At 46.5% G+C, this 18,314-nt stretch overlaps 1 protein-coding gene across 1 annotated transcript in view; it reads left to right on the top strand.

Annotated features, from left to right (window-relative positions):
* The window catches only part of MASP1 (MBL associated serine protease 1), a 219,026-nt gene extending 205,136 nt beyond the window's left edge, over positions 1–13,890 (top strand). Inside the window, exon 16 of the mRNA XM_086944618.1 lies at positions 5,473–13,890. Within this exon, the coding sequence (XP_086800744.1) occupies positions 5,473–5,663 (191 nt within the window). The 3' untranslated portion in view covers positions 5,664–13,890. The remainder of the gene's footprint in view (positions 1–5,472) is intronic.
* The last annotated feature ends 4,424 nt before the right edge of the window (positions 13,891–18,314 follow it).

Genomic DNA, 18,314 nt, shown 5'->3' with positions numbered 1-18,314 from the left:
CCGAATAGCTGACCTGTCATAGGTGATCGAGAGCAGAGGTGTAGTGGAGCACTCTGTCAGAAGATTTGATAACCCAATCGGGGTTTGGGAGCAAGGGTGCTGGCGGAGCACTCTGTTGGAGAATTTGATAACCCTGTCGGGGTTTGGCAGTTAGCTGCAGAGAGGGTTGTAGCGCTGGCGTAGCAACTTTAACTGTGGGTGCCGGGAAGTAATAGAGAGCCCGAAAGGGACCCGTCTCAGCACCTGCTTTTTAGAACCCTCCGGCGGTGCTGGGCACTGGCAGGACCCGGCCTGCTTAAAGCCCTGGTAGGAATTATGATGTTGCTCTGAGGACAGTCCTTCACTAGAATGAACAGCCAGACAGGACAGGCCTATTATTCCACTGGGCATTTCCCCGGTGGGCTGAATCTCCTGGCGGCAGCTATTGAAAGCCCAGGGCCATTCCTGGGGACTCTGTCACTTTCCCCGGATAACCCCAGACACGGAGAGACTTCCTGAGAGAGAAAGGGAGGGGTACGTTGGAGATAAAGGGATCAAGGAGGGATAAGATAGAGAGGAGAGAGAGAAGAGGAGAGTGAGAGAGCGAGAACGGATGGAAGGAATGAAATAATGCTAGGAGACAAAGGGAGCAGGGCAGGTTTAAGTATTTTTTCCAGGGCTGCTCTGGTTCCCCAGTCCGGCACTGCAGCCAGTAGAGGGCGCACAGCAAAAAATTTGGCTGTCAAGAGGTTCCTCACTAAAAAGAGCGCCATTCAAGTCTTTTGCCAGTTAGATGATAGCACCCCTATTCGGATACTCACCCACCTCTTGACGGGGAGAGCCACTGCCGCCACGAGAAATGTATGCAGATGGGAACCAGCAGGGCTTTAAGTGGGATGAAAAAACTGGTGGGGGTCTCTCAAAGGGGCGTGGTCAATGTAATTAAGGGTGTGGCTTAAAAATGCGGAAGCTAAAAATCTGTGTTTAGCACTGTGTGCCGCCCGACATGTATTTTGCTGTTCCTGTCATTACGTCCAGATATATGATACAACAAGTCACAACATACCTACATGTCAGGACTATTGGCTTTGTCAATGGTTGATAGTTGCATAAGGTAAATAAGCAGCAAGTATGGCGTGTATATAATATTGAAAAAGCTTCAACTGAAAGCCCTGGTGACACCACGACAATGTTGCTGCTCCTGAGTTTCAAAAAAAGAAGGGAAATCCAGAGATAAAATGACTCTCTTTAAAGGATTTCCCTTCCCCTACAACGCTCACCACACGCACATCAATGTGCCTGCTGTCACTGCAGTCCGGAAAAAAATAACAGACAGCGTCTGCCAGGGCACAAAACAGAGTCTGATAGAGACCCGTTTCGAGGCACACTTAAAAAAACTGCCGGCACTCAGACCCTGTGACACGGTCCACTTAAAGCCCTGGGAACCAGCCTGCATATGTCGGACGCTCACAGCAGGAGCACACTGGACACAGGTGGTTGCTGGTCAGGAGTGAGCCAAGAGCGGGAGTCGTCCCATTTATATATCCTCCGGCCGCGTCTAGCCTTCAGACTGAGTAGGAATCAAGGCCTCCTGACACTGTGCCAGGTGGCTCCCTGCATCCCCTCTGCCAGCTCTAAACCTTGCCCCTGACTGGCCTGGCGGCCCATACCTTGGGTTCTGGGTTGGCAATGGACTTGCTGCTGAGTTTTCTGATGGTCCTGGACTTGAACCTTCTGTCAGCAGCGTTGATGGAGTGGGTGTTGGGGGGCACAGCTTTCCCCATACTCAACTACATCTGGTTCGTCCAGGGTTCACAATTCCTGGTCAACAAATGGTCTCTGTTACCAGATTCCTGAGAGCCTTGCTAGTTACTATGAACCATATACGACACTCAATGGGGTCGGTCATGGAAAATTATACTAGGCAGAAAAGGAGAAATTGCTCCTTTTCTAGGTGTCCCCTCACTCACCAGGGTTGCCCCATGGTGACATGCCTCAACATTCGGACCGGAGGGACACAAGTAGGTGCCTATAAGAGGAAGGTATCCTCTAAGCAAATTTGCTGGGATACTGAACCCCTCCGAATCCATGGGGCATAGTTAGGTCCCATGACATGAACCACGTGTTTGGATCAAATACGTAGGTATTACTGCATGCACTTATTATAGTCTGCTGCAATTTAATTATTTTATTAAAAATAACTCATCACAGAGCTAAGGAGTGGCGAACACAGGGCTGGTCCCTGTGTAGTCCCGAAGAAGTGCTTGGGGTATGCACGAAACATGTTGACGATAGGAGTTGATAGGTACACCTTGGCACATTACGTTTAGGGCGCCCTATCTACCCACCTCGTTTTTAATACTACCACCTAGAGGCAAGAATAAAGTTTATTGTAAACCTACTGGGCAGGTATTTTTAGATACATCACGTAGTCCACTCCACAATCACATATGCACCACACATAGTCTTGGAAAGTGCTCCTACGTAACTCGCAAGTCGTCGCACGCCCCAGCCCGTAGAGGACTGGGATGGCCCCAATGATGAAGCATGTCACCATGGGGCAACCCTGGTGAGTGAGGGGACACCTAGAAAAGGAGCAATTTCTCCTTTTCTGCCTAGTATAATTTTCCATGACTGACCCCATTGAGTGTCGTGTATGGTTCATAGTAACTAGCAAGGCTCTCAGGAATCTGGTAACAGAGACCATTTGTTGACTATAGTTTTTGGAGGGTGAGCCTTAGCTACTGTTTTCCCTCTAACTCCCTCTCTTTACTGTTCATAATTCCTGGCCCAGGTCTTGCACATATCTTCTCGTACCAGGACATGTTCCTGGCTACCACCTTTCAACCTCTCCGACTGACACTCATGTCCCTTTTACCCCGGTCACTGTCCATGGTTCTCGATCATACATGGTATGGAATTTCCACCCGGGGTTCCGATACCGAATGGGGTCCTGGTCTCTGAATGTCTGGTCTGATGCATTGACCCATCTCTGATGGTTGACCCAATTATTCACCTTCCTTTGCCTCCACTGAGTGCCGATGGGATTAAATTCTCAATTTTGCCATTGAGGGCTGTTCGGGATGGTGTAGCACCCTAATTGCCTTAGTAGCACAGCAAGGGGTGAGCACTGTGTTGTGCAGTGCGGCGTGTTCGAATAGCCCCTTAGGAACTGGTGCATGCTGATCTCTGTATAGACTCCTTCATTCGAGGCTATACGCAGGGGGCCTTGTTAAGTGTCCACATACATCTTTTGACATACCTGTTGGCTTGGGGCCACTGAGGTGGGATTCATGGTAACAAGACAAAATATCGAAGTCAAAATATAGAATGGACAAAATATCGAATGGACAGAATATAGTGGTGAAAAATATAAAATTAAAGGTAAGTAATTTAATATTGAATAGTAATTTTTACCCCTACGCTATCCAACGCTTTCCCTACTGTTGCACTCTCTGGAGTTGGAATAGTAATTTTTACCCCTACGCTATCCAACGCTTTCCCTACTGTTGCACTCTCTGGAGTGGGAATAGTAATTTTTACTCCTACGCTATCCAACGCTTTCCCTACTGTTGCACTCTCTGGAGTTGGAATAGTATTTTTTACCCCTACGCTATCCAACGCTTTCTCTACTGTTGCACTCACTGGAGTGGGAATAGTAATTTTTACCCCTACGCTATCCAACGCTTTCCCTACTGTTGCACCCACTGGAGTGGGAATAGTAATTTATACCCCTACACTATCCAACGCTTTCTCTACTGTTGCACCCACTGGAGTGGGAATAGTAATTTTTACCCCTACGCTATCCAACGCTTTCTCTACTGTTGCATTCACTGGAGTGGGAATAGTAATTTTTACCCCTACACTATCAAACGCTTTCTCTACTGTATCACTCACTGGAGTGGTAATAGTACATGTTATATTTATTATTTCATTACTTTTAAATTACTATTAAGACATTTAAAAAAAATTCAATATTTTGACTAACTATATTTTTTATAACAATATTTTGATATTTGATATTCAATATTTTTGTACTTACTTGTTTATAGATAGGAATTCAATTTTTTTGCATTCTATATTATTTCTTCGATATTTTGGTAATTCTATATTTGTGTATTTGATATTATGTCAGTGATCCGTGATTCATCTGTGATGAACTCCTAGGTGTCCGAGGAATCCTTTGAAGATTTCGCCCTGAAAAGGGGGGTCCCTTGTCTGTGTGCATCGCTTCAGGCAGACCAAATTTAGCAAAGATTTTTTCAGCAAAGGCCTGATCTTGCTAAATGTGGTTTAGTTGGTTTGAGTACCCATCTACCATCACTATAGTGAGGAGTCCATCCAGGCATCTCCTGAAGCTTTGGTCAAGCGCACCATTCATGGGTCCTCCGTGGTGATGGAAGCGGGTGCGCTTATGCCTCCTGTAATTTGGCATGCTGGACATCGCTTGATGGTGTCATCCATGGCATTTTTGAGTCCGGGAAACAACACCTTCTCTAGCAAGCGTGCCTTGGTTTTGGACCTGCCTTGATGCCCTTTATATTACTTTTTGCATAGAATGTATGGAATAAAATACAATACAAAGTAATTCGAATTATAAATAGGTGTACGCACAGTGTTCGTTCATTGACTACGGATATTGGAAATGTATGAGATATATTGAGGAGATTCAGATTGACAGGAAGAGTTAAATTAATTTTCTCTTCATCTTACTGTTTAGTACACTTATTGATCCCGAGGCATTGTTATTATTTTTTTGATTGTATACTATTACCCAGATGCCGAAGGGTTAATTGGGTTACCCCCTGTCTTAATTAGGTCATGGGCTACACCCGCACTAAAAAAGGCTTTTAATAGTGACGCTAAGCATCGTGCTATGACGCGAAGGCAAGTCAGTGCGGTCTTGTATAAAGTTTATGCTCGACGGAAGGCTTACCAGTACAAATTCCATTGTGAGTTCAACCGCCCAACAGTAAGCTGGGTAAATTGTGTCATTTCAGGGCAGTTGTGCGTGTCATACATGAGGGTATCACGTGACATGCTTCTTGCCCCTTCTTTGAGGCTGGTTTCATGTAACATTAGGGTTTCCCGCAAAATCAACACACGCTATTTTAGTAGATCTGGCTTTGCCTCAAAACCAAAGGGTGCTTGCCGTGTTCCCACCCCATTCTGCCCCGTTTGCACACATTATACAGAAGCTGGTAAAGCAAACTCATTTTGTCCTGCACTTTGGTCAGCTTTTCACTGCAAACTGTATTTTGTGTGGGAAGGTTGATTGATGCAGCTATGTGTTACTTTGTTCCACAAAGAGCTATTTAGTGTTACGTGATGTAGTAAATATGCAAAAAGATGTGTGATTTATTTTTATTAAATAAAAAGATTTTAAAAAAATAAAAAAGATGTGTGATTGCCCCTTAACCCCCAAAAAGGGTAAAGGTGCTGCAGACAATGTCCCATTGTACAACTGAGTCCTTTCTTTATTTCTTTCTGCAGGCGGGAAGGACGCGTGCTCAGGTGACTCCGGCGGCCCAATGGTGACGCTCAGCGCTTCGCAGAGGCGCTGGTTTCTCGCCGGCATCGTCTCCTGGGGGGTCGGCTGTGGGGAGCAGGATCGATACGGAGTCTATGCTGATGTTCTGAAGAATTTGCCCTGGATTAAGGAAAAGAGTGGAGTGAAGTATTAATGCCTACAAATGGCGCCCGACCTCGTGGCCAGAGCTGGAAGGGCCATCTTATCGGGGCAAGCTTCAGACAGAAACGACTCGCCAGCCGGCGCTGTCGGCACTGCCGAAATCACTCTCCCAGGAGTAAAGGCTACATCAATTTCCTGGGGAAACCTACTCATGATTAGCAAACTGATTGAAAAACGCACCTTCTGGCGAACTGGCTGATTTTGTAATTATATTGCACGAGGCAAACGGAATAAGGGCGCCTTATTAAAAGGAGGTCAGGTAATATTGATAGAGCAAACATGCTTCTGGGCTTATGAAACTTATAGCAAACGTAAGGACTTATTTCACAAAAACTTCATGGATCCTGGCGGATATTAACCCTTTCTTATCCTTCTGCTATGAGCCCTCTCAAGTACTGTTTTCCTTTTAAAACTTTAACCACAGATCATATACATAATGAACTCTTTCCATGAATCTGCCACCAGGGGTATGGTTTTACCAACGTGTTGAGTTTGCACCATGACTCTACCACTAAGTGTATGGTTTTGCCAATGTGTGTTGAGTTTGCAACATTACTCTGCCACCAGAGTTGTGACTTTGCCAACATGTGTTGAGTTTGCACCATGACTCTCTACTAGACTTATGGCTTTGCTGACATGTGTTGTGTTTACTCCATGGCTCTGCCACCATGGGTATGGCTTTGCCAACATGTGTTGAGTTTGCACCATGACTCTGCCACCAGGGGTATGGCTTTTTTAGCATGTGTTGAGTTTGCACCATGACTCTGCCACCATGGGTATGGCTTTGCCAACATGTGTTGAGTTTGCACCATGACTCTGCCACCAGGGGCATGGCTTTTTTAGTATGTGTTGAGTTTGCACCATGACTCTGCCACCAGGGGTATGGCTTTTTTAGTATGTGTTGAGTTTGCACCATGACTCTGCCACCAGGGGTATGGCTTTGCCACCATGGGTATGGCTTTGCCAACATGTGTTGAGTTTGCACCATGACTCTGCCAACAGGGGAGCGACTTAGCCAACATGTGTTGAGTTCGCACCGGGACTAGTCTGCACCAGGGGTATGGCTTTGCTAACATATTTTGAGTTTGCACCATGACTGACACCATGGGTGTGACTTTGCTAACATGTTGCATTTGCCCATGACTCTGCCGCCAGGGAAATGGGTTTCCCAACGTGTGTTCAGTTTGCACCATGACTCTGCCACCAGTGGTATGGCTTAACCAACAATTGCTGAGTTTGCACCCATCCATTACCTTCTCTGTTGTCTTGATGTCTTTCCACGCCTGTCTTTGGGTATTTAAAAGAGCTCAGTGCGTTACTCCATTGTTGTGGAACCCACAGCTTGGAGAGAGGTGGAAACTCTGGGGCAGATTTACAAGCCCCTTGCGCCACCTTTGCTTCACTTTTCTCATGTTAAATTTGACGCAAAAGTGGCACAAGAGGCTGGTAAATCTGCCCCCCTGTACCCAGGGGCAGATTTACGAGTTCTGGCGCATCTCTGCAAATCAGCAGGGATGCGTTAGGAAAGATGCGACACGCAATTCCCTCCCTGTGCCACCACAAATGCGTTACATTTACAATGCGGCGCACTGTGGCGCAAGGATAGGGCGATGCGTGTCGCATCCTATGGCGTAAGGGTGGTGCATTGTTGGAGAAGTGTCGCAAGCGTGACACGGCTCCAGCAATGCTTAGGGGCGCCCTAAGTCTTACATGCTGCATCACTCCTTGCGCCTGTTTCAAGAAGGTGCAGGGTTTTGATGCAGCATGGACGTAAAAATGACTTCGTGAAATCTTGTAGATTTCACTGCATCACTTTTACGAGGCGTTCCCACGACGGAACGCCCACCCTGCGACGGAACACCCACATGAAACCTAACGCAGGTTTCATATGGCGCAGGGTTTTACAACGTGACGCATCTCCCTAAATAAGGCACAATGTGGCGCATGGTTTACGCTGCCACTGCATCACAGAAGCGAAGCAACGTCGGTGTAAATATGGCGCATGGGGCTTGTAACTCTGCCCCGCAGTTCCTAAGATACCATAAATGTTCACTCGTAGCTTTACTTCTTCATTTTTTGGAGACTTGTGAATATCTGGAAGTCACAGCAGTATCCTGCTGGAAATCAAACGGTGGTCCTTTTCTAGAATAGCCTGAAAATGTTTGTAAATTCCAGATTAGGTACCGACACTCTTATTTTCCCCCACAGCGTTCATATTTCGCGCTGTAAGTGCCTTCCTCTACAAGCCCCCACATGTCTGGGGGTGCTCTCGTCCTATTCGTAGTCCGGTTGCACACTTACCCCTGTCCATAACATGAGTAAATCAGCTGTTTTCGGGGTGATAATTGGTAGGGGCAAAGTTTAAGAGCTCTCGCAAACTCTGGAGTTTGAGGGGGAGCCCAAATGTTCCAAGGCATTCGTCACTGATACGCTGCTCCTCGCCTCTTGGGAAAGGTTTACTCATGCGTAAAACTGCGCCTTACTAGGGTAAAATATGCATGTGTGCATAACTTTACGGATGCAAAATCACGTTTTGTGAATTTTCAAAATGAATTTGCACTCGTAGATCAGACCATGTGGAACTGGCTTTACAAACTGAGTCCTCTGCGCACAAAGTCAGGCGAGACCTCTCTACACACCCAGGAATTGTGAATGTAATCTTCGTGGTTCAGAATCACACTCTACCCTCTCCCTGGCACCAGCATTTCCCCCAAGGAGAACATAACGCACAATACAGACCCCTTTTCTGTGCATAAACTGTCACCTCTGATGTTGTGTCTGTGGCAATGTCATAAGTCCCTTACCCTCCAACTCATGGTGGCCTTTCCCTGCATCTGAGGTTCTCCTATCCCCACTGTGTCTGCTGTCATCCCATACACCTCTTGCAGGGACCCCCAAACCCCACAGGCAAATGTGTACTCACTGTATGTAAAATGCTGTGTGAGAGTTGTGTGTGTATTGTTCAGTCTCCTGGTGCAATACTCGATCAAGATGCAGTGTAGTGAACTGGACAACACAGCAAAGCTTCTGACACTGCTCACAAGTGCGAGAGGAGAGTCCATGGTTATACCCATTCAATGCTTGGGTTCTCTGCAGAGACTATAAGCAAGTACCTGAGTTCTGCTGAGCAGAAGCAACATTATACCAACCCCAGAGTCCTGCTGAGAAGTGGTGTATACCAAAACATAGGGGATATGTACAAAGAAGTGGCGGAGCGTGTCGTTAGCCATCATGGCTTAACACCTCACCCGCCACTTCTGAGAGGCAAGGCTGCACCATATTTACAAGGATATGCTGCAGCCTTCCGTTTCTCCCTGAGCTGGTGCTACATTTAGCAGTGTAGTGCCAACACATGCACCCTTGCACCAAAGTGCAAGGGAGTCTGCGTGCAGGAGAAAGATTGTTTATGTGTAGGGAGGTGCCCTTTCCAGTACATAAACAATCTTTAAATGCCATTTTGTCACTTTTATGTGCTGCTTAATGCAGAGCACACGGAAGTTACAAAATGTCACTGTTTGAAAAGATTGTTTTATGTACAGGAAGGGGGACCTTCCTGTACATAAACAATCCAAGCCCTTTTGCTTTTTTCCATATGTGCTGCGCAAGGCAACACACTTGGAAAAAACAAAAACGAGGAGAAATAATGCATTTCTCCTCATTTCGACAATTTAAGACCAGGTTTTCCCTGGTCTTAATTTTGGTGCTGCCTTGTACATAGGGAGAAGCGTCAAAATCAATGGGTGTAGCTGTGGAACACCCACTGCCCACCCCTTTCACACTAAGCATAGCGTGAAAGGGGGCCTTATGTACAAGGCAGCGTTAAGCCACTTTAAGTGGCTTACTGCTGACTTGTAAATAAGGCTAAGCCCCTATCGCCCCAACAATGTCGTAAAAAGTGACAATGTGGTGGCAGTAGTTGCTTGTACGTATGCCCAATAGAGTCCTGCCGAGAAGTGTTGTATTCCAAATGTAAAGAATCCTGCTGAGAAGTGTTGTATACCAAATATGCAAAGTCCTGCTGAGAGGTGTTGTATACCAAAGATACAGGGTCCTGCTGAGAGGTGTTGTATACCAAAGATACAGGGTCCTGCTGAGAGGTGTTGTATACCAAAGATACAGGGTCCTGCTGAGAGGTGTTGTATACCAAAGATACAGGGTCCTGCAGAGAGGTGTTGTATACCAAAGATACAGGGTCCTGCAGAGAGGTGTTGTATACCAAAGATACAGGGTCCTGCTGAGAGGTGTTGTATACCAAATATACAGAGTGCTGCTAAGAAGTGTTGAATGCCAAATGTAAAGAATCCTGCTGAGAAGTGTTGTATACCAAATATGCAAAGTCCTGCTGAGAGGTGTTGTATACCAAAGATACAGGGTCCTGCTGAGAGGTGTTGTATACCAAAGATACAGGGTCCTGCAGAGAGGTGTTGTATACCAAAGATACAGGGTCCTGCAGAGAGGTGTTGTATACCAAAGATACAGGGTCCTGCTGAGAGGTGTTGTATACCAAATATACAGAGTGCTGCTAAGAAGTGTTGAATGCCAAATGTAAAGAATCCTGCTGAGAAGTGTTGTATACCAAATATGCAAAGTCCTGCTGAGAGGTGTTGTATACCAAAGATACAGGGTCCTGCAGAGAGGTGTTGTGTACCAAAGATACAGGGCCCTGCTGAGAGGTGTTGCATACCAAAGATACAGGGTCCTGCAGAGAGGTGTTGTATACCAAAGATACAGGGTCCTGCAGAGAGGTGTTGTATACCAAAGATACAGGGTCCTGCTCAGAGGTGTTGTATACCAAAGATACAGGGTCCTGCTGAGAGGTGTTGTATACCAAAGATACAGGGTCCTGCTGAGAGGTGTTGTATACCAAAGATACAGGGTCCTGCAGAGAGGTGTTGTATACCAAAGATACAGGGTCCTGCAGAGAGGTGTTGTATACCAAAGATACAGGGTCCTGCTGAGAGGTGTTGTATACCAAATATACAGAGTGCTGCTAAGAAGTGTTGAATGCCAAATGTAAAGAATCCTGCTGAGAAGTGTTGTATACCAAATATGCAAAGTCCTGCTGAGAGGTGTTGTATACCAAAGATACAGGGTCCTGCTGAGAGGTGTTGTATACCAAAGATACAGGGTCCTGCAGAGAGGTGTTGTATACCAAAGATACAGGGTCCTGCAGAGAGGTGTTGTATACCAAAGATACAGGGTCCTGCAGAGAGGTGTTGTATACCAAAGATACAGGGTCCTGCTGAGAGGTGTTGTATACCAAATATACAGAGTGCTGCTAAGAAGTGTTGAATGCCAAATGTAAAGAATCCTGCTGAGAAGTGTTGTATACCAAATATGCAAAGTCCTGCTGAGAGGTGTTGTATACCAAAGATACAGGGTCCTGCTGAGAGGTGTTGTATACCAAAGATACAGGGTCCTGCTGAGAGGTGTTGTATACCAAAGATACAGGGTCCTGCAGAGAGGTGTTGTATACCAAAGATACAGGGTCCTGCTGAGAGGTGTTGTATACCAAAGATACAGGGTCCTGCAGAGAGGTGTTGTATACCAAAGATACAGGGTCCTGCAGAGAGGTGTTGTATACCAAAGATACAGGGTCCTGCTGAGAGGTGTTGTATACCAAAGATACAGGGTCCTGCTGAGAGGTGTTGTATACCAAAGATACAGGGTCCTGCTGAGAGGTGTTGTATACCAAAGATACAGGGTCCTGCAGAGAGGTGTTGTATACCAAAGATACAGGGTCCTGCAGAGAGGTGTTGTTTACCAAACACACAGAGGCTGGTAAGAAGTGTTGAATGCCAAATGTAAAGAATCCTGCTGAGAAGTGTTGTATACCAAGGGCCATATTTATCAAATATTCATGCAACGCAGCAAACCTCTTTGATGCGCTGTGTGAAAGGGCAGGAATGCGCTGTATTTACCATTATGCAGCGCATTCCTGCTCCCCGCCTGCACTGGCGCATAAACTGCTGCCTGGCGCCAATGCAAGCATCCTTTTGCCGTGGTGCAAGGGGGCCTGCGTTTGAGGCAGGATTGTTTTTGTGCGAGAAGGGACACCTCACTGCTCGAAAATAACCCTCTGATGCATTTTCCTCTTGCTGAGTGTGCTGCAGAATGACGCACACGTAGGAAGAGGCAACATCGAGGAGAAATAGCATATTTCTCCTCGTTATGCCTCCCCTGGGGGGGTGGGGGGGTGTAGCATTTTAACGCACTCCCAGGTCTTCCACTGAAGGTAAATCTGGGAATTCGCCAAAATCCATTGGTGGGTGCGGGGAACAGCGTTTACAACGCAACTTTTACCACGCAGTACCTTTACTGCGCAACTTTTACAACGCAAGTCGTTACAACGACTTGCGCTGGGGGGCGCTGTAGGATAGGGAATAGTTTAATTTACTATCCAAAACCTTCCCTACTATCCACGGGGACTGGAGTTGGAATAGTAAATTAAACTATTCACTATCCAGCGCCCCCCAATGCAAGTCGTTGTAATGACTTGCGTTGTAAAACCTGCGTGGTAAAGGCATGCGTTGTAAAAGCAGGCGTAGTAACGACATACATCCGTGGGTGCATAGGAACACCCACACTAATCCATGTAACGCCTCCCTGGAGCAGTTTGTTTCCTGACAGTATTTAAAAGTTGTTTACACAGGTTGACAGGGTAATGCAAACACAGAATTTCAGTTGGTCAGAAATGGACATCGGTCTATGTTTGTTAACTGCATTGTTCGCGAGCTGGGCTCTGTGTACACTCAAGCGCCCGCCCCTTCCTGTCTCTGCTACTCCCATCTCTGGACCCTTCACAGAGCTGTCATCTCCGACGGCGTCAGGGTTTGTCGCACATATAGCATCACCCTTTACACGGTCACCCAGTGAACAGATGATATCACACGGTGAGCACAAGGTGAGCTGGAAACCCCTGCACACGGGTTGTATAATCATTTATTACGTAAGGCCTTTCCCCGGGAAAAGAGGGAGGAGCTTGAGCGGTCAGTGGCTGTATTATGAAAGTTGGTGGACATTGCGAGTGTCTCCAGCTACCTGGGGTTTATGGCAGCGAGCAGGGGAGGGGGCAAAGGACAGAGAGACGCAGAAGGGAAGAGGAGAGAGTGGGAAATTGGGTTACTGGTTGAGGGGGGTGAAACCCTACTCGAGCAGCAACCACATTTCTTGTCAGGGTGAAACACTAGTAAACCCCAAATTAACCTGTGCTTAAGTCTTTTAGCTTGGCAGTTAAATTAAGAGGCAATGTGCAAAGTATTTATGCTGCACCCAAGCAGTATTACAGTGAAAACACAGCACAATAAAAATACCACACCAATTTAGAAAAATAGGGCAACATTGAATAACACGTTTGAGACCAAAATAACAAAAATGCAATTAGTAGAACCAGAGTTATTCACATTTAAAAATGTTGAGTTGTCCGGTCACATCGAACCGGAACAAAGTTCCAAGTTCAGGACAGCCGTGATGGAGCGATTGAGATTGGGAAGAGACAAGAACACGTTTCAGCATTTTTTCTAGGACTGCTTTTGGTTCACAGTCTTCCCCGCGTTAAAAAATTAAGACAAACCTGACGCAAAACCTTTGTAAATCTGGACCTAGAGATTTAGCTTGTGTGTGAAGCTGCTGCACAGTTGAGATCCGTTGTGGCTTTTTCACTCTGCTGAGGACATGGACGCCTTTGTTTGTGTCTTTGAAGAGGGTAGGAGTAGCATCTCCAAGGCCCTGTCCCCTCCAAGGCCCCCCATGGCTCCTCAGGTAAAGCCTCAGGCTCACTCTCCAGGCTCCACCCACTCCAAGGCCCCGCCTCTCCTCTCACATGATAAACTTTTTTTAAAGGTTGACAGGTCTGTTTCTGGGATCATCCTCAGATGGACGTTTAAAGGGCAGAGCTTACAAACCACTGCTGGTGCCCTCCAAAGATGCAATATTTCCAGATGTTTTTAAGTCATCAACCAGTTTTGTTTTGCTTCTTTACAGTGCAATAGATGAAGAGACTTGGCCAGCCTGCCTTGTCAATCATGGGGAAATCAATGCTGCTCTAAGTTTATTGTTATCAATTTAGATTTGTTAACCTTTCAGTATTATGTTCATGTTCGCATGACTAGTGAATGTAATGTCATGCCTTCTTTGTAAAAACGATATTGTGGTTGAACCTGCTAAAGATAATAAAGTTGAATTAAGTGTTGGCCCAAATGGCTGCTTAGTTTGTTGTATTACAAGTCTCTTTGTTTTGATTACTGTAAATCTCTCACAGATTGGCGTGTGTGCTGTCTTCATTTTATTTACATCATGACTGTATTGAATTATATAAGTTATAAACTTGCTTTTTATTCATGTTGCTATTAGACAAAGAAGAGACAACCTCCCACCAGTGTGTTGATGCACAGGATCTGGTAGAGTTGTGATCTCACAAGGCACAGTTAAAGAAGGGTGTCACATTGCTTTAGTGAATACAACCATTAGAAAACCAGTATGCTCTTTAAAAGATAACACAACGAGTATTTGTAAAGTGCACATTCATCCATGTTTATCTTGGTACTCAATAACAGATGTTTATTGTTACCCAACTCAATGGTCCTCCACAAAACATCATCCTTGAGATGCTAGAGCAGTCACCCTGCCTGGAGCTTAAGAAATAAATGCTGTGCTGCCAGCTACACTACAACATGATAGAGTGCCTGCTCTGGACCATGTGCGGGGGGCCTTCGGTTCTTTCCCGATCCTTTGCCTCCAGCATCCGTCTTGGCCTGGTAGCACCAGGTGACTGAGAAGGAGTCCACATGGTGGAACTCCTAAGAAGAGCTTCCACCCTCCAAGAACTTGCTTCAAGAAACCTGAGTGCTCTGGAGCTCAGGAGCGCCTGCAAACCAGTCTTGACCCAGTGCCTCATGGGAACAGTCCAGCCAGAACTGCAAAGCCAGGTCTGCACTGAACGGAAACAAGCACCCTGGGACCAGTTTTGGGGTTTCACCCCTCTTCAGCAGGATAGCTTGATTCCAGTGTCAAAGTGAGCAACTGACCCACATCTGGGCATACCCTGCCAACTTAGGGCGAACAAAGCAAACACAAGGAGATCATGGATGGACGGAGCGCTGAAACTTTTCAGACACTCCGGCCAGTCACAGATCTGGGTGGAATCCATCATCGTTCTTTTGCTCACTTCGCCACCCCAGTTCAGATAACAGCTATATGCAAATCAGTCTTGACCTTGTGCCTCATTGGGACAGTCACGCCCGAGCTTCTAAGCCAAGTCTTCTATGAACTGTAAACAAGCATCCTGTGACCGGTTTCTGGGTAACACCCCTCATCAGCCAGGATAGCTTGAATCCAGTGGCAAAGCAAGCAAGAGACCCACGTCTGGGCATACCATGCCAACAAAGCAAACACAAGGAGAAGATGGACAGAGCGCTGAAACTTTTCAGACACTCACCCCCAGTCACAGATCTGGGTTGAATCCATCATCATTCTTTAGCTCTCTTCGTCACCACAGTTCTGACACAGCTATATGCAAATCAGTCTTCACCCTGTTCCTCTTGAGAACAGTCCAGCCTGAACTGACTGTCTTCCCTCGGCCGGAAATAAGCACCCTGGGACCGGATTTTCTGGGTGTCTTGTCCAGTCTCTAAATGAGAATGTTACCCCAAATAATCCATCAAGAACCAATGACGGCTGAACATCACGACCATCAAATTATGGCCGTAGGCTAGCCAGAGTTTGCATATCATGTCCCAATGCACACAGCCACTTGCTATCTAAATCGACTCACCAGACAAAATGGCTGCCGTTACAACCGCAAAGAAGTCACAACAAAGGACCCGGAAGTCGTGAATCCCTTTATCCCACAATCACATAACATTATATGGGACTAAATCACATGCAAGTGAGGGGGTGCACATGCTAAAGGGTGGTAAGCCTTGAAAGTGTGCTAAACCCTACAAGCACTTGCATTTACTGTTATTCACAAACTCCTCTCCAACCCCTTCCCACCCCAGAAGTGGTCGGACATTTACTCCACTCAAGGGCAAGAGTGAGAGCTTTTGCCCAGCAACACCCCAGCCAGTCCAGGTTGGAGAAGGCCCTGGCCTCCGCACCCCCCCAGCAGATGACTGATAATCACATTAAGAGACCCCCCAAACTCCTCGTCAGTGGCCTGCAATGGATGCACTTTTGGCAAAGCAGATCGGCATGTGGGTCTCCAGGTTGTTTCGCATGCTCTGCAGTCTATTATATTTTTTTAGAAATAATTCCTCAAATTGGCAGTTTATTTGCAAAAGCAAGTAAAAACAGAAGGGCATATTAGCAAGACCCACGTTAAAATGATCGCCGTTTTAGCGACAAAAAACTGCCGCTAAAACGGCTATAATGGGCTTGCTAATATGCGTTATAGAATTCTAATAGAGGCCAGGGTTAGATGTGAAGGACAACTACCCTGGGCTTCTATTCGAATTCTATAACGCATATTAGCAATCCCATTATCGCCGTTTTGGTGGCAGTTTCCTGCCGCTAAAACGGCAATAATTTTAACAAGGTTCTTGCTAATATGACCCAATGTTCCGAGCGCACAGGGAGTTTCTCCCTGCATGTGGGAGTAGGGGGTGGTCAATGAGTTTTTTCCCTTCCAAAGCTCCCCTGCCTGGCACTGCAGACCTGGCCGAGGAAGTCAGAGGCAGTAGTGCCACTTTAAATAAGATATGCAAACACAACAGGTGATGGACCGAATGAGGATCAATGTCACACACTCATCCCAGTCCAAAGATCTGGGCCCAAATCTATCGTTTTTTTGCACTCCACACCACCCTGGGTTAGACAATGGCGATATGCAAATCAGCTCTGACCCTGTGCCCCATGGGAACAGTCCAGTCCGAACTACAAAAGCCATGTCCTTCCCAGAACAGAATCAAGCATCCGAGGACCAGACCGGTTTCGAGGTAACACCTCATCAGCCCGGCTAGCTTGACTCCAGTGGTGTGGAGTGCTTGGGACCCACGTCTGGGCATCCCCAGCGCACTTAGGGCGGAATATGCAAACACAACAGAGGGGCATCCCTCTGGCCAATGAGCTGCCAGATCAGGGGTTTCCAACAATTGACCAGGCTGAGCCCCCACTGTCAAAACGTGGTGGTTCCCCAGCTATAATTAATGTGGGGCAAATGCAAGTTTGGTGTGGGCCAGTGGTTAATTTGTAAAACAATAAGTGCCAGGGCCCTCGTCAGGAGGGCACAGCAGCTCGCACCATCTATTGCCCCTGTCAGCGCTGAAAATTACAATACCAACACAACTACTAACCATTACACTCCTGCAAGTGTGACATTTCATACTATTCCAAACCCCAATGCTTTAAGAATGGCTTGGGTGATAGGTGTTAGTGAATGTTAATGTATATTAAATGAATAAACAGCTGTTCTTGTGCTCATACTCAAATTTGGCAGACAGTGCTACCCGGAGGCAGACTGTCACATGCGCATTACCATTTAGTGCTGCGCCAAGCACCGGAAACCACTGACTCAAATTAAGCTCTGGTGTGGGTGAACCTTCTGCAGTTTATGAATGAGGTCTCGCTCTGCCAAACTCTAAACATTGTCATGTGTCACCTTCTAAGGCAGTTCCCACCTAAATTAGCAAATGTCCTGACCAGAGGTACAGGGTTGTGTAGAAGATATTTATTGTAAGAAATTTCTAATATCCATTTTTATAGTCAAATTATACCTTATACATGAGCAGCTGGTATGCTAATTACTACCATGTGTTTATTACTCAAACCACAGATGCCTTTGCGAGCTGTTTGCTTCTTTGCCAATTGTTTTGCACCGCGGCACACTCCGCCATCCTCCAGCTCATCCTCTCGCGGAAGGAGCGCCATCTGTGCTCACCGCTGGACTGTTGGACGAGCGATGGTGCTTCCTCTGTATAGTCCAGTCGAGCAGTCCTAGCTGGCCTTCCTCATTCCAGGCTGGCACAGAGCCAGGTGGCCATGCCCTGCCACCTGGCTGAGTCAGGCAGCTTTGCTACGTCACCCCATCTCCCAGACTTCGCAATGGCTTCTACGAACGGTTTGGAAGGGAGCTCTCAGGAACACATTTATTAATATTTCATGCAACGCAGCAAGGCAACTTTCTGGGTTTTGTTGCGTGAAAGGGATAGAGCAGAAATTTGCCAAATGTTCACTTCTGCTCTCTCCCATGCACTGGTGCACTAAGTGCTGCCTAGCACCAATGCTGGAACCCTTACCCCATGCTGCAAGGGTGCCTGTGTACAGGCAGGATTGTTTTTATTCATGTATTTATTTATTTATTTATTTATTTATAAAGCGCAGCATTCATCCCGGAGGATCTCAGAGCGCTATGTAGCAAGAATTCATCACAGGGCTGCAGGTAGGAGTAGTAGTAGATCTGCCGGGTGTTAGGCCTTGGGGAACAGATGAGTTTTAAGTTTTTTTCTAAAAGCAAATAGTCAGCCGTGAGGTGTGAGTCGTGAGGTAGTTCGTTCCACTTCTGAGCTGCCAGAAATGAGAATGAACGTCCTTCTGCCCTCACTTTCCTTTCACGCTTCGTCCTGGCCTGTGCTTGATGGAGGGACCTTAAGCACCTCGTAGGGACGTAGAATTCAATTTTGTTCTGTACATTTCTCGGGCCACATTG

The sequence above is a fragment of the Lissotriton vulgaris genome, chromosome 11, assembly GCF_964263255.1.
Source record: "Lissotriton vulgaris chromosome 11, aLisVul1.2, whole genome shotgun sequence".
NCBI lineage: Eukaryota > Metazoa > Chordata > Amphibia > Caudata > Salamandridae > Lissotriton > Lissotriton vulgaris.
Note: the sequence above shows the minus strand (reverse complement) of the source record. Positions and strands in the feature narration are given on the sequence as shown.